This window comes from Carassius carassius, chromosome 25 (genome assembly GCF_963082965.1).
Source record: "Carassius carassius chromosome 25, fCarCar2.1, whole genome shotgun sequence".
NCBI classification, from domain to species: domain Eukaryota; kingdom Metazoa; phylum Chordata; class Actinopteri; order Cypriniformes; family Cyprinidae; genus Carassius; species Carassius carassius.
The window spans coordinates 16,017,499-16,040,823 of record NC_081779.1 but is presented as its reverse complement, the minus strand read 5'-3'; the positions used below and the strand labels follow the sequence as shown (position 1 = coordinate 16,040,823).

The window sequence follows — 23,325 nt, the reverse complement described above, 5'->3', positions numbered from 1 at the left end:
ATCAGTTAAAACAATATATGACTTAAGGTGTGGACACTTACTTTGTTGTTTGTGTAATTCAAACTAAAAGAACATTATTATCAGGGATGGCTTGATCACTTTTTCATCTGCTGATACCCTAGATTTTATTTCAGTTTAAAATATTTACTTCGTTAATATGGTTAATACCTTACATATGGTTAATATTGTGTTATATCCATTTTTATTTTGGATTATTAGTCAAATTTCTGATTATTCAAGCTGAATCATTTATGAACTTCTCAAGAAGCAATTTTTTAACATAAAATGTTCTTTTCAATTAAAAGGATAATTTTGTATCTTTCAGGAGGAAGAACCACAAGAGGTTGAGGATGAGTCTTTGAAAGAGGAAGGGACTGAGCGGGAGATCCCAGACTGAAAAACTCTCAATATTACCTCACGTGAAGTAATTGTCTTGTCTACACAGCCACCACCTCATTTCCTGCTGAATAGCGGGATGCAAAATAACATTCACAAATTAAATCAACAGACGTGAACTGCCACTGCTTCACCAGACTGAAATTTTCCTCCTTTGTGAACCAGAAAAATTATTAAATGACCACAACTGCCATCTTAAAAAAATGTCAATGCTGTGATCTCTACGTATATATATATTTTTCAAAAATGTAGGGAATTGTACACTCAGTGCAGCTGATCATGATCTTTTTAAAAGTAATTTTTCATACACTAATTTACATTTCCCATGACTCATGGATGTGAACATAATAATTGTATTCTTCAAGCAGTATTTCTGATTATATTTTTTTATACACATACAGAGACTGCACATTATTCGCCCTGTCCCGCCAAAATCCTCTTTGTTTATCAGCTTTATAATAATTGCTTTTGTTTTTATTTCATATTTTTAAACACTAATGCATTATACACATATGAACTTGCAGTAAAACCGACAGTGGCTTGTGTTATATGAATCATTACTTCCTGATGTAAGAGCGAAGTCTATTTTATTATTTTTTTACAAATCTCATTTTTATAAATGCGGTATATTCAAGAACATCTTTTATCATTGACAGTGTTGTTGTCTGCGCTCATGTTTGGGGCTATTCTCAGTTTTTAACATTATTTTAGTGTAAAAATAGTGGGACAATTCTTCTGCCTCAATGCATGAATTCAAGACTGTTTTTAGGTACTTTAAAAAATGTGACCTTCGTAATAAACAATACTTGTGAATTTATTATTATTATTTCTGTTATTGATGCTAAACACAACAGTACCATAACTATTCAGATGTCAATCAAGACAAAGGGCACTCAAGATCTCAATAAAGAGCCATTCTCAGGGACTGAAGTGCACTTTTCACAAATAAGGTATTAAAAAAGCACTTTTTTTTAATGGTCAGTGAAAGGAGATCAATGTTGATCATCAACCTTAGGATTTCTACAGAAGAGGATTAGGGCCAAGCAATAAAAAAATAAATAAAATAAAATAAAACAATCTCGAGATTAAAGTCATTATAATGCACTATTAAACTCTTTAAATTTTAAGAGAAATGTCAAAATAAAATGTTGAAAATTAAATCACTAAACTTGTTTAGAAAAAAAAAACAGTTGTTAAATTTACAGGGAAAAAAGTCTAAATAAAATGTTGAGAATAAACATTAAATTACAAGAAAAAAAAATGTTTCAAGAAAAAGTTCAAATTAAATGTTGAGGATAAACATAAAAAAATGTATTTGCAAAAAAAAAAAAAAAAAACGTATATGTATATATATATATATATATATATATATATATATATATATAGATATATATATATATATATTAATCTTATATTTAATATTATTCAGTAAGATTATGTCTATCTGCAATAAATGACTATTTTATGCAACAGTTTTATAATGGATATCATTATGGGACATCGCTAAATATCATTCACTACAGTGAATTGGATATCAATTTAATAGCTTATGTCAGAATTATGATACTACATGATTTGAATTCCTTGGACAGGCCACAATCTTAATTTTAAGGGGCAAGCAGATGTGTTTAAATATGGCTACTTTAAATGTAATATTAATTTTATGTTAGATAGAAGTTTATTCTATTGGTTGGCAAAAAAAAAAGAAAGAAAAAAAGTAGTACATTATATAGGTAATGGGACTTCAAAGTGTACCACAATCTTAGAAAGTGATGAAGATGTTTCTCAGATCTTATAAAACATCACGGAGCGTAATGATTTGATAATGGAAGCATTACTTTCATCACTCAGTGACAGATGAGTTCAAAGCTTTTTCTCAAGGGCTTAGTGATGCTTGCCAGTGGGCAAACCAACATGTCTTCTTCCAACTCTGTCGTTCTGTTACTCACTGTGCACAAGTCATTTAACCATTCTCTCACACCACAGGAGCAAGAGAAGAAGATAAATGCAGTTTTATCCTAGCATCTCACTGCCTCACAAAGCTTCTCACCCTGTCAGGGAGTCTGGCTTGCATTCTGACATTAATGCATCAAGGGGTGTAATTCCAATTTGTTCCAAAGCAACGATTAATTTGCCCATTTCAGGGCCGTGCAGGAGGGACCCCTGTAAGGCCACTGAACCATGAAAGACATTATCTGAAGGGCTCTGTTTCTTTTTTCTTTTTTTGATGGCAAAGGATTTTGTGTTGCACTGGTGATTGATGCACATTGATGACACTTCGCTGCAACCGTTCACAACAGACCCCCTGAAGCTGAGCGCTCAGCATGCAGCATGCGGAGTGTATCATTAGGGTTGTAATAACGGCAGTGGGTGCGCTTATGTCAGAATGGCCTTCTTGTTCAAGACCCCCATGGCCCCTTCCACAATCTGATTACAACCTCTGAATAATAAAGAGGACTGTAATGGTGACTTCATGTTCAGCGCTTTGCTCAGCTAGCATATGTTTTAGCCGTGAAAGCTCAAAAACTACCATCTGTAAGAGTATATGATGATGAGGTTATGCAAAGTTAATATGAATGCAAGCTGAAGAAAGTGTTGTCATCATGATAGCCTGAACCAAGGAGGTCTAAAATCAAGCCAGATGTTTCCAATCATTTCAATGGCAGTTGCTTGGCAAGTGCAGGAATTATAACTCTGCGATGTCACTGATAATAATAATTATTTATTTTTTTGATTAAAATGAAATCGTTAAAGGTGCAATGTGTAATATTTACAACGATCTATTTACAGAAATGCAATATCATATGTATAACTTTGTTTTCAGAGGTGTATAAAGGCCTTTCTTAATGAACCGTTATGTTTTTATTACCTTAGATTGAGCTATTTTTATCTACATACACCTCGGGTATTCACCGGAAGTCGGAAGTCACCGCCATGTTTGTACAGTAGCCCTAAATGGACAAACTGCTCTACAGAGTGCATTTCATCACTTTGTTGTTTTTGCTAATAAAACACTAACACAATGATGAACAAGTACATTAACAATCGCAATAACATTGATATATTGAATAATGAAGTAAATATAATTCCTTGATTTACCTTTGTAAAGAAATCTCAATGCTCTCTGCTGTCTTTACTTGAGTCAGCCACCGTAGCTTCTCTAAAGAGAGGGGTGAGCGGGGGACTGAGCCGTTGGTTGCAATTCGCAACCTCGCTGCTAGATGCCGCTAAAAATGACACAGTGCACCTTTAAGTACTGCTTGCAAAAATGTTACTGTCTAGTACCGCGTTTCCATCGACATTACCCGGAACAATTGTACCAGGAACTTTTTCCCCCTGGGACTATTTCCCCCCCAGACCTATTGCTTTCTGTGTTTTCCACCACAGTCTAAAGTACTGGGAAGATTAGACAAATAGTCTGGTGACGTAGATCTGCACTCGTTTCTCAATACAAAGTACGCTGATTTTGGACTTGCATCCTCAGTAGTTCAGACTTTGCGCATTCGACTCGGGAGTGTGATGTCCGCGACGGCCTAAATCCGGTAATTCTGCAGCGGCGTACTTGATAACATCAGTCAACTCGCTTTGGCCACTGCAATTTTCCTCACTGTATATTTACAATAAAATGAATTAGGATATGAAATACAACTGCCTCCTTTCGTTTTTCATTTAAACATAATAATAGTCGCAGAAATGTACTTAGTTCAGGTAAATGTATATACATATACAGCCATTACAATGAAATTAAATCATTTGCCTCTTTTTATTTTAATTTGAACATATAGATAAATTGAATACAGACCAAAGATTACCTGTTAGATTTGCCCAAAATGAATTATATTTTATTTTAAGCCATTAAAGAGACATCAGAGCCAGCGGCACATATCAGAAGGACTGGCCGAGGTAAGAGTGCTCTAGGCCTGAGCTCCCGCTGATCGCGTGAAGCTGACCATCTCTGAATCAGTAAAAAACATTTTTAAATAGGCGCTGTCTTTAAAAATAAAGCACAGATTTGAGTTTTAAACAACTACATCCACGCCTGAAATACTTTTAAAATTACATTTCATGACACAATAAAAGTAATATTATGAAAATGATCCGAAATGATGGTTGATTTTAGTTCCTGGTTCCTGCCATGGAAACACACTGAGTACCAGTCCAAAGTCCCTAGTTCCTGGATAAAGTTCCTGCGGTGGAAACTCGGCTTAGTTATCTACCGACAGAGGCGCTAATGAATATATGGTCACCTGCCTAAAACTGATTTTTATTATTATTTTAACAATGTACTGAAATAAACCAAAATAAAAATGAAAAACTATAGTAAAATATAAAAAACAAAAGCTACTAAAAATTATTTAAAAAAACAACAGTTACCAAAAAGTTCAAATTAAAATGAATGATTTTATCAAATAAGATCTGATTCAAATATAAAATCTATATATTCTAAACTCTCTCTCTTTCTGTATATATATATATATATATATATATATATATATATATATATATATACAGGTGCTGGTCATATAATTGGAATATAATAAAAAAAGTTGATTTATTTCACTAATTCCATTCAAAAAAAGTAATTTGTATATTATATTCATTCATTACACACAGACTGATATATTTCAAATGTTTATTTCTTTTAATTTTGATGATTATAACTGACAACTAAGGAAAATCCCAATTTCAGTATGTCAGAAAATTAGAATATTACTTAAGACCAATACAAAGAAAGTATTTTTAGAAATCTTGGCCACCTGGAAATTATGAGCATGTCCAGTACTCAATACTTAGTTGGGGCTCCTTTTGCCTGAATTACTGCAGCAATGCGGTGTGGCATGGAGTCGATCAGTCTGTGGCACTGCTCAGATGTTATGAGATCCCAGGTTGCTCTGATAGTGGGCTTCAGCTCTTCTGCAATGTTGGGTCTGACATATTGCATCTTCCTCTTCACAATACTCCATAGATTTTCTGTGGGGTTAAGGTGAGGCGTGTTTGCTGGCTAATTAAGAACAGGGATACCATGGTCCTTAAACCAGGTACTGGTAGCTTTGGCACTGTGTGCAGGTGCCAAGTCCTGTTGGAAAATGAAATCTGCATCTCCATAAAGTTGGTCAGCAGCAGGAAGCATGAAGTGCTTTAAAACTTCCTGGTATATGGCTGCATTGACCAGAAAACACAGTGGACCAACACCAGCAGATGACATGGCATCGCAAACCATCACTGACTGTGGAAACATTACACTGGACCTCAAGCAATGTGGATTGTGTGCCTCTCCTCTCTTCCTCCAGACTGAAAACCCATGTCTTGCATACGTCTGTGCGTAATGGTTCTTGAAGCACTGACTCCAGCTGCAGTCCACTCTTTGTGAATCTCCCCCACATTTTTGAATGTTTCACAATCCTCTCTAGGGTGCGGTTATCCTTATTGCTTGTACACTTTTTTCTACCACATCTTTTCTTCCCTTCGCCTCTCTTTTAATGTGCTTGTACACAGAGCTCTGTGAACAGCCAGCCTCTTTTGCAATGACCTTTTGTGTCTTGCCTTCCTTGTGCAAGGTGTCAATGGTCATCTTTTGGACAACTGTCAAGTCAGCAGTCTTCCCCATGATTGTGTGACCTACAGACCTAGACTGAGAGACCATTTAAAGGCTTTGCAGGTGTTTTGAGTTAATTAGCTGATTAGAGTGTGGCACCAAGTGTCTTCAATATTGAACCTTTCACAATATTCAAATTTTCTGAGATACTGAATTTGGGATTTTCCTAAGTTGTCGGTTATAATCATCAAAATTAAAAGAAATAAACATTTGAAATATATCAGTCTGTGTGTAATGAATTACTATAATATACAAGTTTCACTTTTTGAATGGAATTATTGAAATAAATAAACCTTTTATTATAACTATATGACCAGCACCTTTATACTATAAGTATATATATATATATATATATATATATATATTCATGACTATGATATATATGATATACTATATATATACTAAATTAAAATAGGTATATTAAATGTACTTGTCCCTTTCTTTTTTTAAAACCATGTAACTTAACATATTTTAATATACTATATATTTTTTATTTACAATTTTATGAGGCTTAACACTTCTATGTTCAATAACATGACATGTTTATGACATTTATTTTTGTATAGAAATTTTAAATAGTCTATCTCTGGCTAAGCATAAATGTTTTTTCTAACCTCTTCTTTTAAATATCCATCATACTGGGATGGAAAAGTGCTTAAACTATTTCAAAAAAAAAAAAAAAACATCCCGTCATTCTCAGTCTGCTTATAATAATTCCGCTGTTTGCCGAGGGAATTAAGTAAGTAAAGATTCACTTTTGAGGCAGCACAACATTCGATCAGAGCTCTGAATATCCACAGTTGCTCTCACTACATGTCCCTGTCTTTTAATTGCTTTAAATAATGCTTAAAATAACATCACCTTGGTATCTAAGCGCTGTGGGTGACCTTTTCCAGACTATGTAGTGCAGTGACATAGCAATTATCCAGCCCTTAATGTACTCAGAGAGTACTCTATTCAGGGAGGATCGTTCACGTGGTGCTAATCTCTACCTCTCAACACCTTGTTTCACACGTAGTCATTAGGAGAGGGGGATCTTAAAAGGGTTCCTGTCACACTGGAGTTAGACATGTTAATAACTCATTTTAAACATATTGTGAGAAATACTGTATCGAAGATGACAGTGTAAAATGTAATGTGATTTTCTGTTCTTTAAGGTTTGTAGAGGTTCGGCCTTACATTAAGAAGGTTCTCTCTGTTAAATGAAGCAGACATGACAGCAATGGGAGTGTTTTTAAGGTATTATGTAATTGTTGCCTTATAGATTACATCAGTGCTATGTATCAATGTTATTAGGATATCAATGCATCAATGTCTTAAGGCAATGACAGGCATTCAAGTTGGAAACATAACACAGAAGAAATAAAACACTAAAGAATTATATTGTGAACAATATACCAATATAAATTGAAATTTATGCATTTAGCAGACGCTTTTATCCAAAGCGACTTACAGTGCATTCAGGCTAACATTTTTTACCTAACGTGTTCCCTGGGAATCGAACCCACAACCTTGTGTTGCTAACGCAATGCTCTACCACTTGAGCCACAGGAACAGATCTGAATTCAAAATTATGAAAATTACACAGCTCTAACATTTATGCACTATATTTAAATGAACAGTTCACCCACAAATTTACATTTGCTGAAAATGTACTTACCCTCAGGTCATTAAAAGATGTACTGTAGCATGCATCACTTGCTCAACACTGGATCCTCTGCAGTGAATGGGTGCCATCAGAATGAAAGTCCAAACAGCTGAGAAAAACATTACAATAATCAAAAAGTAATCCACACGACTCCAGTCCATCAATTAACATCTTGTGAAGCAAAAAGCTGTGTTTTTGTGAGAAACAAATCCACTGCTTCCGGACAAAATATGAATCCACAATCATAATCAAACCCTTAAACTGGAGTGATCATTTTACTTGCCATGTATAAGCGTTCCATACATCTTGTGTGTAAAAATTACTGAACTACAGCATGTCAAATTTGAAAAAATAAATACATAAATAAATTGCAAAATCATTTACATTCACTACAGCTTTCCACTTGCTGATGTCTATATCCAGATTATATCATACATATCATTTCAAGACTCCATACATTATAGATCAATGTTTTCAAAATGTTTCTACAATGTTTAGGTGCCTACTTGTAAATACAAATCTGCTTGGTCATGAATGTGCTTTTAACTCATGATTACTATATTTCTGACCTCCCTTAAACAATAAATCCAAAGTTCTACCCTTTAGTCAACTTTAATCATATTTTACTTTCACTTCAACTTTACTATTTAGTTTAACTTGATTGATTCAGGTCTTTGCTACATTTCTTATTTACTTTAGGAACTACATTTCCTTTTAGTCTTAATAAAATGACTCTTCAAACATTATTCCTTTATATATATATATATATATATATATATATATATATATATATATATATATATATATATATATATATACATATACTTTTTTCCACATTAACTTTGTATGTTCTTTGCAAATGAATACTGCTTAAACACTTTTTAGATTTTTTTATTTATTTTGACTTTTTCATCACTTTTCACATATCACCTCTACATTGAGAAGATCACAAGCACACTCATTAAGAGTCACATAGACAGAAATGAAACGTGTCCTCTTTTCATCTTTGCCAATCTGCCTGTTTGCAGTGTAAATTAGTTTGCTGTGAGTGTTGACTGCTGACCTGAAGGGAAGAAAATCCTGTGGAAATCTGAGTCAATGAAAATATTCAGATCAGCAGATCCTTTCATCTATGACACTTTATGCACCAGCCAGTGGCTATTATACTCAAAACTGGCTTATTGTATTTAAATAACCTAAGAAATCTATATACCATTCAAAAGCAATGAGTAAATATTTTAAATGCCTGCATTTATTTGGTCAATATTACATGTATTACTCTAGTCTTCAGATAAATCATTAGTATGCCAAGTATCAATATTGATTTTTTGGTGAGTGGTGTAAACTGTAATATAAAAAAATAAATAATAATAATAATAATAATAAAGGTTCGAAATAATATGTTATAACATTATAAATGTCTTCACAGTAGAAAAAAAAAACAAAAAAAACTTTAGTACATGTAAAATATTGAACATTATTTCTATTCCTCTGGTTTGGGTTTTCAGTTCTTAAACCATATGTGCATATTTGCATCTCCCAAATCAATTGATGTAAAATACATTGATGCCTTCAAAGAGTCACATATGCAAAAAGTATAGAAGCCGAAGAGGCGAAACTCAATAGAACACTCCATAGCAACAGTTGCCCCCATGACGTGATGGCGCGGCCACCATTATGGACTGAAAACTGAAGGAAAACGCCGAGAAATAATGGGAGTCAATGGCACTGAAAAACTTAACATAATAAAAACTTAACAGAACTTAATTTTTTCTGGCCGTCATATCTAAATATGAAAACAATTTAAAATACATTAATGAGGATGACCGACGTTAAATGACGTTAAATGACAGAAAATATATGCCTGTGTGTTGGTTATGCATGGCCTAATTAACCTTAGGAAAATAGTATTTTGGGACAAAATATTACTATGGAAGTACTAATAGACTACTATAGAAATACTATAGCGGCTCTAGGATATTATAGAGGTATTACAGAACATAACATACTTCTGTGATGTTCTGTAATACCTCTATAATATTTTAAAGCGGCTATAGTATTTCTACAGTAGTCTTATAGTACTTCTGTAGTATGTCCCAGATCACTATAGGCCTAGTATTCCTATAAGATTACTATAATATTTTGATTCCTATATAAGATTCCGATAGCACTTTTTGTAAGGGTATGTCCCCCACCGAATCGGCTTCATTATCCTACCACTTATGGTTCGCAAAGATATAATTATAAAATTATTGCAAACCTTTAATCTATCAATATTATGTTCTATTATGCATTTTTCTTGTTATATGAATAACAGAAATTCATGAAATAATATATATAGGCAGACACACAGTAATAAGATTTATTCAAATGTTGATTTTGACATTAGTGAACATCACCATCACCATATATATGATTTGGAAAAATAAATAAATAAATAAATAAAATTATAAATGAGCATTTCTAAAGACAGTTCACCTTTAACAAGAATATCACAAAAATATTAACAACTTGTTTTTCAACATCTTCAGTGAAAGTGCACACAGTGAACGTTTCAATGGCAAGAACAAAAACAATCTGTGAATGTCCTATTACAGGCGGAAAGGTACAAAAAAAAGATGTGCAATCTAGCAAGTGCACACATGAACTATAAACAGTACTAAAATGGAAGTGGTGCCATAAGACCTCAGTAATGAATCAGACACCACCATCTATTGTGTGTGCATTTGTGTATGAGAAGTTTGTTTGTATTTTTTTTCTTTTTGTGAGAGAAGAGGCATTGACATCGAATGGAAGCATTAGTCAAAAAGGTGTATAATCTAGCAAATGCACACATGAACAAAAAAGAACTCTGACCATCTTTCGGAAACTAGTGTACTACTAGCCAGCTACTTGCTAGCCAGCTACTAGCCAGTTCAAGTTTTGTATAGATTTCTAAAAACGAACAGTAAAACCTCTACACTCAAACTGGCGCTAACAATTTCAGCAGCTTTCAGTCCATAATGGCGGCCGCGCCTCCGCAGCGCTATCTACAGACTGTTACCCATAACACAACAGAGTTTCGCCTCTTGGGCTTCTATACTCTTTGACATATGAACTGAATTAATCAATGAGGTCACTGCGGGGGTCACTTATAAATGCCTTTTTGAAGTAATTTGTGTGGTCATCAATAAAGCAACTGATGATATCATCTCTGACATCAACACATCTTTCTCATCATTGCTAATGCAAATTAAATTTTTAGTACCTTGATTTAAGGACAACTATTATCCATAAATACTGCATGATGAGACCAAGTAAGAATACTTGCAAAGACATTTTGCCCTCTCAGATGAGGCAATAATAGAATAAGGTCATCATAAAGACACAGGTAAGGTAATCCATGAAGTTTGTATAATAGGGATATATGATTCTGATTGGTCAATCATGATATTTTGCATTTAAATATTCTGCAAAGTGTTCTAAACTGTTACATATTAAAATATGACAATATTAAAGGGTTAGTTCACCCAAATAGCAAAATTATGTCATTAATAATTTACCCTCATGTTGTTCCAAACCCGTAAGACCTCTGTTTATCTTTGGAACACAGTTTAAGGCCCAATCCCAATTCTATTTTATACCCCTTCCCCTTCCCCTACCCCTCTGCCTACCCCTTCCCCTTGTCAAGGGGTAGGGGAGAAATATTTCCCCTAAGGATTGGAACACCACTACTATGACGTCACACGCCATCATTCGTTGTCTAGCTCTTACAATACACACATAGTCTGGTGTGTGCATTAGAGCCTTTAATTATCGCTCTGTATTAATGAGCTGCTTACTGACACACACACATATCTGAAATCGCGCAGCTCACAAATCCAGGAGAAAATAAACTTGTCAACGCTGCCCCACGACTTTTATTAAATACTGTTTAAATACTGAATCGCTACATTATATTTTTCAGCGACGAGTTTTTAAGTAAACTCACTCTAAAAAGAGAAATGCACAGACGTGAATACACGCAACTTCCATTTCTCTCTCTCTCTCTCTCTCTCTCTCGATTAGGCAATATTTGAGAAAATGGTTTAGCGATTTCTAATTATTGGGGGGATTCGCCCCCATCAATGTCTACGGCAGTTATCGCCCTGATCAGACATATGCTGTGGCACTCTCATGCAGTCTGTAATGATATGACGTTAACAAATTAGCAAAAAAAAAAAAAAAGGCGATTTTTTTTGCAAACATTAGTTTGAGTAACATGACCGTTAATATGAACTCACAATTGAATATAACATAAAACAAATGATTAATTTTAGTTAAAATCTTTATTTATGCCAAAAAAGCTTACATTTATGTGTCTTTTTGTTCGCTGTAGCATGCAGCCATGTTGCCGAGATAATTCATACCCCTTCGTTTGAAGTGTGGTCCCGAAAAATCTTCATTTGAAGTGCTATCTGGCCCTTCCCCTTACCCCTTCCCCTCCATCCAAAAGAGAATCGAGACGCCCCTACCCCTGCATGTGAAGGCACGAAATGGAGGGGTAGGGGAAAGGGGAAGGGCTAAGGGGTAGAATTGGGATTGGGCCTTAAGTCTGTTGTTTGTTATCTGGCTTGGCTGGGTGTTCATCTTCAGTTCTCTCTTCACAGCAGTTAAGTCAGTGTACTGTTTGAGTACATTAATTACTCCGGGATATTGGTTTGTCTGAACTCAGAAGGAGTGTCAGCCACATTAAAAAAGTTAACAGCTTAAGTAATTTGTGGATTAATGGTTATTGGAGACGCGAACCGTTTAAAACGATTCAGTTCGATTTGGTGAACTAGTTCAAGAAGATCCGGTTACATCAAGTGATTCGTGCGCGAACCGGATATGACAAACTGCTTTGTTTTGAACTCGCTCACAACAGACACGGAAGAGAAGACAATGATGAATAAAGTCGTAGTTTTTGCTATTTTTGGACCAAAATGTATTCTCGATGCTTCAAAATATTCTAACTGACCATCTGATGTCACATGGACTACTTTGATGATGTTTTTCTTACCTTTCTGGAGATGGACCGTATACCATACACACAGTTTCAATGGAGGGACTGGGAGCTCTCGGACTAAATCTAAAATATCTTAAACTGTGTCCCGAAGATGAATAGAGGTCTTACGGGTTTGGAACAACAAGAGGGTAAGTTATTAATGACATAATTTTGCTTTTTGGGCGAACTAACCCTTTAACAGCTCATATTGTTATGTACAAAAGGTCATCTGTAAGGTCGACATCAGTCAGATAGGATTATTAAATAATAACATTGTAGCAGTAAAGTATCTCCTCAAATCATGACCCTGACTCTATTTCTGAGTCACTTGCAGTCAAGATGGCAAGGTTTCCGCTGTCCTTGGTCCCTGTAAAATTTACACCCATGTAAAAAGGTAAATACCCTGCGAAGTCTTACTGATATAAGCTACTGATCGTCTCCCTATTACAGTTTTATGGACTGTGTAATTTAGATGGACGCAGCATGGCTTCCTATAACTCCCTTTGCTCCTCCCAGTCCTCTGCGCTGTCTTTACAGAATGCTGATCTCAAATGCATTATCTCTTATGACGTTACACAGAGTTTAAAGATAGCATGCAGGAAGTCCTTAATCTTGTGATAAACAAAATTGAATTTACTGTTCAATCTTAAATGAAAGAATTACATTTGCTAGAATACAGATATAAAGTACAGATATAAAGTCACTTTTAACTGTACTGGATTTATTTATTTATATAGCATCAGTTCTCTATGGTCGCATCAGACTTCAGATAACAGGCCTTTAAACAGTGGCATCTCATGACATAGAGGCAAATGTTGTTGTTGTTATGAGAGTTATTAGATATGCAAGATAAACCATTATCTAAAATGGAATGAACCTAGCATGAAAAGCAGTTTTAAAGACATCACATCCCTGTGACCCCGTCACACCTCAGAGTTCATGACCTTCTCAACTTTTCAAATTAAAATTGATTCAGCAGTGAATATTTTGACAATAATACTGTTTGCTGCAAATTTATATATATATATATATAAATATATATATTAAGAAATACTAAGTGATGACTTAATGTTAGCTAGATAACAATAAACTATATTTTAAACATGCCCCAGATTTTGTTAAATATGCAAGAAAAACCTGCACTTTTAACAAAAAAATGGCAACTGTCATATGAAATCAGTAGAAAATAGTATATTTAGTTTGATCTCTTAAAATCAACATTTCCTATAGTTCCTCTTCTCATTGAACATTGGAGAAATGCTAAAAAAAAAAAAAAATTGTGGAAAGCACCATACAGATGTAACAAGTCCTGTGGGGTACAGATTGAAAAAGAGTTTTTAACTGTGATTAGTCAATAATGATGGTCAGTCATTGGCTGATAGGCTGCCTATCATTGTCTCGAGCTGGAAATACTGTCTCCTAGTGTCTCTAGCAACTGTCTCTCAAGACTCCTTCATTTTAGCCTCCTTCAGGCTATAGCTGACAGTACAGTGACACAAGTAAACCGCTCAAGGAGACAACTTCCTTCAAGAGAACTAATTTAAACCTTTTACAAAAGGCACAAACAAAACACAAAATTCAGGATGATTGTTGGACAAAAAAAAATAAAAATAATAATCTCTAAATTATAGCTGCAGTATTTTACAATGATTGATCTGATTTATATTGTAAATAAAACATTGTCAAAGGTAAAAAAAAATCAGGATGATAAAATGTAACATTTTAAGGACAGACATTCTTATGCAAGTGTATCAGTAACTGTAAATTAGTTCGTTTTAGTCAGATTGTATTTTTATTTTCAGTCTGGTTTTAAAACTTGATTTGAATTGCTAATTTTATGCAAAAATACAGTCTTAGACAAAACAAGGAAATCACTAAGTAACAAACTGAGGCTGTATGCTACTGCTTATCTTTAAGCTGAGAGGCACTCACTTTATGCAGAGATGCTATCCCACTGAGCTCACAATGGGTTGCAAATGCCAGATCTAATGCAATCTGTGTCTTTACCTCATAGATTGTAACATTAGGCTACTTGCCTCTCATGCTTTTCCTCCTCATCATCCATTAAGCTGTGAGGGGAACATCACTACTTGGGGAGGCATGTAGTGAAGATACCTAATCTGTCAATAAGAGAGCCTACATTTTCATTATTTCAAGATTGTAAGAACCGGATAGTAGCATTTAGCGGTGTCACTTTTTAACTCACTACAGGGTTTCCATATGGGGTCCAGGTATAGCAAAAGGGTTCCAGGGTGTTTATGTAAAATTAAAAAGAAAAGTTAATAGTACTTTTAAATCTTTCTGTTAAAAAAAATAAAAATAATAATACATAAAAAAAAAATATATATATATATATTGGAGATATCTATGGAGATATCTTTGAGAATTCTGGCAGTTTAATGCCTACAAAAAAGCCATTTTTGTAGGCATTAAACTGCCAGAATTCTCAAAGATATCTCCATTTGCATTGAACTTTCGGCACTGCAACTTTGCAGATATTGTTTATGATCAAACAGCAACATTACACACTAACTAACATAAAGTAAAATCACAATCAACCACCCCTTTAAATAAATTTGCTTTAAAGTTGCATTCAAAATCCACCTGGCTTAAAATTTAAGGGGAATGACTTTTTCTAGCAACGTCTGATGGTAACTGGTTCGTGCGTGTGCATGTTCCACCTAGATGAAATGCATTATGCGTACAATTGCAGATATTATGAGCAGTGAGATGTTGAAATGTTTCCCAAGACTCCTCAGGCCTATATTTGCAGGAAGGCTCTATTATTAAATGGTCGGTGTTCTAGTGCTCCTCATGACCTGCCAAGGATAAAGAATCTGTTTACTGTAAATTGCACCCCACTTTCCCCCCAATACCATCTGCCACTTAGAAGGCCGCTGTGTTAGCGCTGGCTAAAAATAGACATTCTGATTGGCTCCTAAAGGTAAAAGGGACCACATCACCCAAAAAGCTTCTAGATTTGATGGATAACCCAAATTAACATTGGTACGAGGTCACCATCATTGAAGCCGCCTCCATTCAAATCATTAGGTGATTTTGTTATTCAGGATGAACAGGAATACAGAAGATAAGCAAATGACAGGAAGAAATTTTCAAGAATGAAAGCAATTTTTTACATTTTTTTTATTATCTCCACAGCACTCTCTAGGGTGGGTTTGCCTGCCCAGCCACCTGTAATTGGCTTATCCTGCTTTCTCTCTAGCTCTGTCTGTGATTTGCCAGTTTGGTGATATGACAAGACAGAAGTGCTGCTTCTTTGTCTCTTTGTGTTTGACTTTATGGGCTCTGGTAAAGTGGAACAGAGAGCAGAAATGCTTAGGGTGATTCAAACATTGTGGCTCCCTCCTGCTATGCAGTAATGGCACAAAGCATTTATGGGTGAAGTGAGTGCACTGCAGTCTTCTCATTTCCTAGGAGACTGACTCCCCTACAACATCCATTTACACTTGTCATACTGACTATTTCAATAAACACCCACAAACAAAGTCTGTAGGTGTAGCCATGTTCGCAACTGAGTGGAAGAACTCAATATTTTCAATGGTGTTGCCAATGAAAAAAGGATTGCATGGGTGAAAAAAAATACAGTGATCTATGCTGCTACAACTTATCCAATTCCCAAGACATTATGGACAAAAACCAAATGCCCCATTCACAATGTACAGAAAAACATATTTTTATTTTATAACAAACAGCATTCACCTCTGTCCAAAAGAACAGAACTTTAAAATAATACGAGCACAATTCTTACAAGATAAAGCAGACTTCTGTCGCATCTATAATCATCTGCAGATGGCAGCAATACCTTTGACATGGAGATTTATTTAAAGGTCACCAGTGGTTTTACAAGAGCCGTTAATGGTGCCGCTGCATTTGAGTGAATTGGCCGATCTGTCAGAGAGAGGCTTGTATACGAGTCGTTGGTTGCCCCCTCCTGTCCTGCCAGTGTACAGAGCTCGTTCCAGTGGCCGTAAAAGTCCACAACTGCTCCGATTCATCAAAGAATTAGCAGGAATGTGACGGCTCTATTGAGGTGCTCTTAACTGATCCAGCTGCAGATAGCAAGAGGGGGCATGTAAGGCATTCAAATTAGCAGGTATCTCGATATGACAATAGTTGAAACAATAATATAGCAGCACTGGATGATAAAACTAAGCACAAATGGAATATATATGCTTCCGTTCAAAAAAGGTTTTAGTCTGTAAGATTTATATATATATATATATATATATATATATATATATATATATATATATATATATATATATGTGTGTGTGTGTGTGTGTGTGTGTGTGTGTGTGTGTGTGTGTGTGTGTGTTTTATAATGACTTGGAAGTCATTATTAGCTCGGATAAACTTTTGATACTGGGTGATTTCAACGCCAAAGTTGGAAGTGACCATCAATCATGGAATGGAGTCATAGGTGCACATGGTATTGGAAAATGTAACAGCAACGGTCTTCTACTGCTGCAAACATGCTATGAATTCGACCTACTCATCACCAACACGATATTCCAACTACCAAAGCGTAAGAAAACTTCATGGATGCATCCTCGTTCACACCACTGGCACTTGATTGACTACGTCATCGTGAGGAGAAGCGACCGGCACGATGTCAGGGTGACCAAGGCAATGTGTGGTGCTGAATGTTGGACTGACCATCGTCTCATTATCTCCAAACTTAACATCCGGATTAAGCCTAGCAGACGCCCACAAGGACAAAGACGTGTCAAGCGTCTCAACATCACTCGTCTACAACAGTAACACACCAGGCTGGCCTTTGTTGAGGCTTTAGACCATAACCTGGAGTCTCTAAGCTTTGAGCATACAGACGTTGAGGCAGACTGGACTGCTCTCAAGACCGTGCTGCATTCTACAGCCCTTGAATCACTTGGTGTTCCATTACGTACACATCAAGACTGGTTTGACGAGAACGATGGAGAAATCCGAGCACTCCTTGACGAAAAACATCGCCTGCATAAAGCATATCTGAATGACAGCAGCTCAAGTTCAAGAAATTTACCTTCCTCAACATTCGCAGGATTGTTCAGCAGAGACTCAGAGTCATGCAAGATGCCTGTCTGTGCGCAAAAGCTGTGGAGATTCAATCCTACGCTGACAGTAACAACACCAAGTGCCTCTATAATGCACTCAAGCAGGTATATGGTCCGCAACACTCAGGAACTTCATCTCTTCTGAACTTAGATGGAACAACACTCCTTACAGAGAAGGACAAATTACTTGAAAGGTGGGTCAAACACTACAGCGCGGTCCTCAATCGGCCATCATGCATAAATGAGGAGGCAATTGTGAGATTGCCTCAAGTTTAAATAAACCAGTCCTTGGCTGTTCTACCATCCATTGAGGAAATCAGCAAAGCCATAACACTTCTCTCATCAGGCAAAGCTCCAAGGTCCGATGCCATTCCAGCAGAAATCTACAAGGCTGGAGGGCCTCGCTTAGTCGAGAAACTGACCGACCTCTTCCAGGCTATGTGGAAATTAGAAGCCGTTCCCAAGGAGTTCAAGGATACTACTATAATGAATCTATATAAAAGGAAAGGCAAGCGGCAGGACTGCGACAACCATAGAGGCATCTCCATACTATCAGTCACTGGCAAAATCTTGTCAAGAATTTTTCTGAACCGCCTAATTGTCCATCTAGACCAGGGTCTGCTACCTGAGAGTCAGTGTGGTTTCAGAAAAGACCGCGGAACCACTAACATGGTATTTACTGCTCGGCAGTTACAGGAGAAATGCCAAGAACAAAATGTTGATCTATATTTGGCTTTCGTTGATCTAACAAAAGTATTCGACACAGTCAGCCGGGAGGGCCTATGGAAAATCATGGCTAAGTATGGGTGTCCAGACAAGTTCATTGGCATTGTGCGCAATCTCCATGATGGCATGATGGCCAGCGTCAGAGACTAGCAAGAACTCTCTGATCCGTTCCCAATCACAAACGGGGTGAAGCAAGGCTGCGTTTTAGTGCCAACGCTCTTCAGCATGGTTTTTTCTGCCATGCTGCAAGACTCATTCCAGAATTACAACACTGGGATTAACTTCATCTACCGTTTTGACGGTGGGCTATTCAATCTGCGCAGGATGCAAGCCAAAACTAGAGTGGAGGAAGTCACTGTTCGAGAACTTTTGTTTGCTGATGACTGTGCTCTGGTTGCTGGCTCAAATAAAGATCTACAGGACAGTATGGACCACCTCTCCTCAGCTTGCAACAACTTCGGCCTAACAATCAGCACAAAGAAGACTGAAGTCCTATACCAACCTGCTCCTGGGAAACCCTACTCTGAGCCAAACATCTTTATGAATGGGCAAAAGCTTTCAGCCGTTGACAAGTTTATTTACCTTGGTAGTACACTGTCTCATGCTGTGCACATAGATGATGAAGTTAACATCAGGATTGTCAAGGCCAGCGCAGCCTTTGGACGTCTACGTGACTCGGTATGGGAAAGGACTGGCAAGCAGGAGACAAAACTGAAGGTCTACCGGGCTGTTGTCTTACCAACTCTTCTGTATGGGTGCGAAGCCTGGACAGTCTACCAGCGCCATGCCAAGAAATTGAATCATATCCACCTGAGCTGTCTGAGGAAACTGCTGAGGATCAAGTGGCAAGACAGAATCCCTGACACGGAAGTCCTCAGCAAGGCAAATATCCCCAGCATCTACACCATGCTTGCGAAGGAACAGCTTAGATGGACTGGCCACGTGACCAGAATGCCCTACGTGAGACTTCCAAAACAAGTCTTTTTTGGCGAGCTGAAAAATGACAAGCGAGCACAAGGTGGCCCCAAAAAGCGCTACAAGGACACCCTTAAAGCTTCCTTAAAGAGCTTTGGACTTTACCTGAAAAGCTGGGAATCCCTAGCACAGGACCGACCTGCCTGGAGAAGAAAAGTCCAGGACGGTGCAGTTCTCTGTGAGAGCAGGAGAAGCTCCTGTGCTATCTTGAAGAGGCAGCAGCGCAAATCTACCAAGGAAGGACATGTCCTGTGTCCTGACCTGTCCAGTGTGCCACAGGGAATTCCGGGCTCGGATTGGCCTCTTCAGCCTTCTGCGCACTCATCAAACCCAACAAAATGACAAAACGTGCCATGGTCTTCATCAACTGTAATGGACGAACAAGAAGAAGTGTGTGTGCTCTTGTTTTTGTAACATATCAGGACACAACTCTGTATAATGACATGGGTATGACACAGGCATTACAAGGAAAGGGGTGACTTATGAGGACATAACCCATGTCCCCATTTTTCAAAACACTTATAAATCATACAGAATGAGTTTTTTTGAGAAAGTAAAAATGCACAAAGTTTCCTGTGAGGGTCAGGTTTAGGTGTAAGGGGTAGGGTTGGTGAAGGGCGATAGAATATACAGTTCCTACAGTACAAAAACCATTATGCCTATGGGATGTCCCCACTTTTCACAAAAACAAACGTGTGTGTGTGTGTGTGTGTGTGTGTGTGTGTGTGTGTGTGTGTGTGTTCTCCCTGTGCATGCTGCCTCTGGGAACCATTCTAAGAAGACATGGTGTGTCTTTTCATTTTTACGCCGATGATGCCCAAATGTATTTACCTATGAAGATAAATTACCCTTCTATTTTACTTCTTTAATAAAATGCTTAGATGAAGTTACATTTTGGCTAGCCCAAAATTTTCTATCCTTAAATGAAGATAAAACTGAGGTGATTGTTTCTGTGCCCTCTGACAATTCTCAGACTTCAAGCTCAGATCTGGGTAGTTTATCAGTGTTTAGATCTTCACATGTACGGAACCTGGGAGCTTTGCTAGATGAGTACATAAACCTTGATAAACATATCTCCTCTGTAATAAGTTCTAGTTTTTATCAACTTTGTATGCTATTAAAAATCAAACCTATCTTAAATCATAAAACTTTAGAGATGGCTGTTCATGCTTTTATCACCTCAAGCTTAGACTGCTGCAATTCACTATACTGTGGTACAGTAGTTCTAAGTCATCAATTGATTGCCTTCAACTACCGTATTTTCCGGACTATAAGTCACACTTTTTTTCATAGTTTGGCTGTTCCTGCGACTTATAGTCAGGTGCGACTTATTTATCAAAATTAATTTCACATGAAACGAGAGAAATGAACCAAGAGAAATTAACCAAGAGAAAACATTACCGTCTACAGCCGCGAGAGGGCACTCTATGCTGCTCAGTGCTCCTGTAGTCTACACTGAAGACATAGAGCGCCCTCTCTCGGCTGGAGACGGTAATGTTTTCTCTTGGTTCTTGGTTCTAAATAAATGCGACTTATAGTCCAGTGCGACTTATGTATGTTTTTTTTTCCTCATCATGACGTATTTTTGGACTGATGCGACTTATACTCAGGTGCGACTTATAGTCCGAAAAATACGGTAGTTAAAAATGCTGCTGCCGGATTCCTTTATAATAGCTGCAAAAGCGCTCACAATTTATTAAAAAATTATTTTATTTTAATATAAATCTTTACATGATCTAGCCCCTATTTATTTATCTGAATTACTTTACCCATACTCCGTCCAGACACTTTAGATCCAGTGATCAGAATCTTCTTCTAGTCCCACATTCCAGACTTAAACGAAGAGGGGATCAAGCTTTTTCAGTGGTTGAGCCGCGGCTGTGGAATAGCCTCCATTTAGAGATTAGACTTTTCTGTCCACATTTAAATCTTTCCTAAAAACATATCTGTTTTGTTTGGCTTGCAAAAAATTTTCTATTATGGTCTTTGCTTAGTCTTTTATGGATTTACACTTTGTTTCTCATGTGTTATTAATATATTTACTTATTTTTTTATTAGGGTGAGACCCTGTTTAATTGTGTAGTGCTGATTTTTATATTATTTTAACCATTTTGAATTTCTGTACAGCACTTTGGTCAGCTGCATGGCCGTTTTATACGTGCTATATGAATAAATTTGCAATTTAATGCATCATTGATGAAAAAAAAATCGATGACTTATGATAAGACATACCACTGATCTATGATATGTAATTTGACACAATTGAAAAGCTTGAGTTAAAAAGGAAATGTGTTTGGAGTACAGAAACATTCTGGTACTATTCTAAACACAATTTAACATCATGACATTAAATAAATTCACAGCATGTAGTTCTTGTTCTAGCTGTCACCTCAGAAAGTCATGGTAAACATCTTACTTAGAAGTACATTCACTTGTGCCTCAAATAGGTTATTACAGTTTCTTAAATGTATATTCTCAAAGGATTTGCATCATGCACTAGCACAGTTCTCTTAATTTAACAAAGTTATCTATAGCCTGCAAACCAATTAAATTGTGTAGTGCTTTTTTTAAATCTTAATCAACCCGTTGCAGTGATATCCATCCGTGGAAACAGCTCTTCTTGGCCACTTAAGAGCACATGCACACAACAGGAAGTATGTGCGTAAGACTTCCCAGGTCTTAAAAATGCCAAAGCGCAGTGCCCTTAATGCACACTAAATCCACACAAAGTGTGTTCCATCATGCATCATGTTCTTGAAATATATCGCAGAAACCTTTCCAGTGTGAGTTAAATATGAATAATAATGAGATATTACATATAATTTAGTAATACTTTTTTTTTTGCACATTTAATTGGTGCAAAGATGAGTATGATACTTTAGATGTGTCTTTTTGCTAGAACATTTACTACTGCTTTTTATATAGCTTAATTCGAAGCACCATGATTACTAAATTGTGTGATCTCTTATAGGGACTACTGAACAGACATTTAGAAGGCTAATTTTAAGATGCAAAGGATTGCATCTTAAAAAAATGTCAAATTATGCATATACATTTGACATTTTAATATATACTTTATATATATTTTTTTTTACCTGGAGATCTCCCATGTATTAATTGCCCATGGTCCTCAAACCCACTTGAACACTTGGGCCAAAAACGTGAAATACAATGCAAATGTGGACAAGTCAAAAGTCACTTAACGTTTCACTCCTGAATGAATTAGCAGGTTTGAATAAATTGGTTGAATGAATGAATCAACATCTCACTCATTAAGAGTCACTTGTTTTCCCCTACAAGCATACCGATATAACCTGCAGAAAATGTACCCGAAAAATTCCTCCACTAATGAATAGACTGGCAGCCTGTCTAAAATAAACACAGAGAAAGAGTGTGATAGTGTGATTTTTACAAACAGTAAAAAGTTCTATAATGCTGTTGACCTTTTATTATTATTATTATTATTATTATTACTATTTTATTTATTTTTTTGCCCTTTTGGAGATTCAGTGACCAGAGTTAACTATTAAACGATATACTGTAGTGTCAGTAGATCCTGAAGATCATATGAGCAAGTAATATTTTTAAATGAAAGCAGTACTGTTCAGAGAAAGGGAGGCATAGTTTGGGGGACTTGAAATATTAGCACCTCATTGCCATGGTGGGGCTTGTGTTGGATGATTCTGCTTGACTAGCACGCAAAGCTCATCACTCTCACATCTGAAGTGCCCATGATAAGGCTTCATTACCATAAGTTTATTTTGTCCTATTGAGGTGGGCTGTCTAAAACAAAGGGCAGTTGATTATTTTGCTCGATCATTGTACCATTTAAAGCGACCGACTGTAAAAGGAAGAGAAAAAAAATGCTTTCCCAGAGGATCCTAGAGGCTGACATGCATACAGTAGC

General features: G+C 36.5%; 1 protein-coding gene across 1 annotated transcript in view; it reads left to right on the top strand.

Annotated features, from left to right (window-relative positions):
* LOC132104295 (PHD finger protein 14) overlaps positions 1-521 on the top strand; it is an 80,889-nt gene extending 80,368 nt beyond the window's left edge. Inside the window, exon 18 of the mRNA XM_059509666.1 lies at positions 326-521. Within this exon, the coding sequence (XP_059365649.1) occupies positions 326-397 (72 nt within the window). The 3' untranslated portion in view covers positions 398-521. The remainder of the gene's footprint in view (positions 1-325) is intronic.
* Positions 522-23,325: the final 22,804 nt, after the last annotated feature.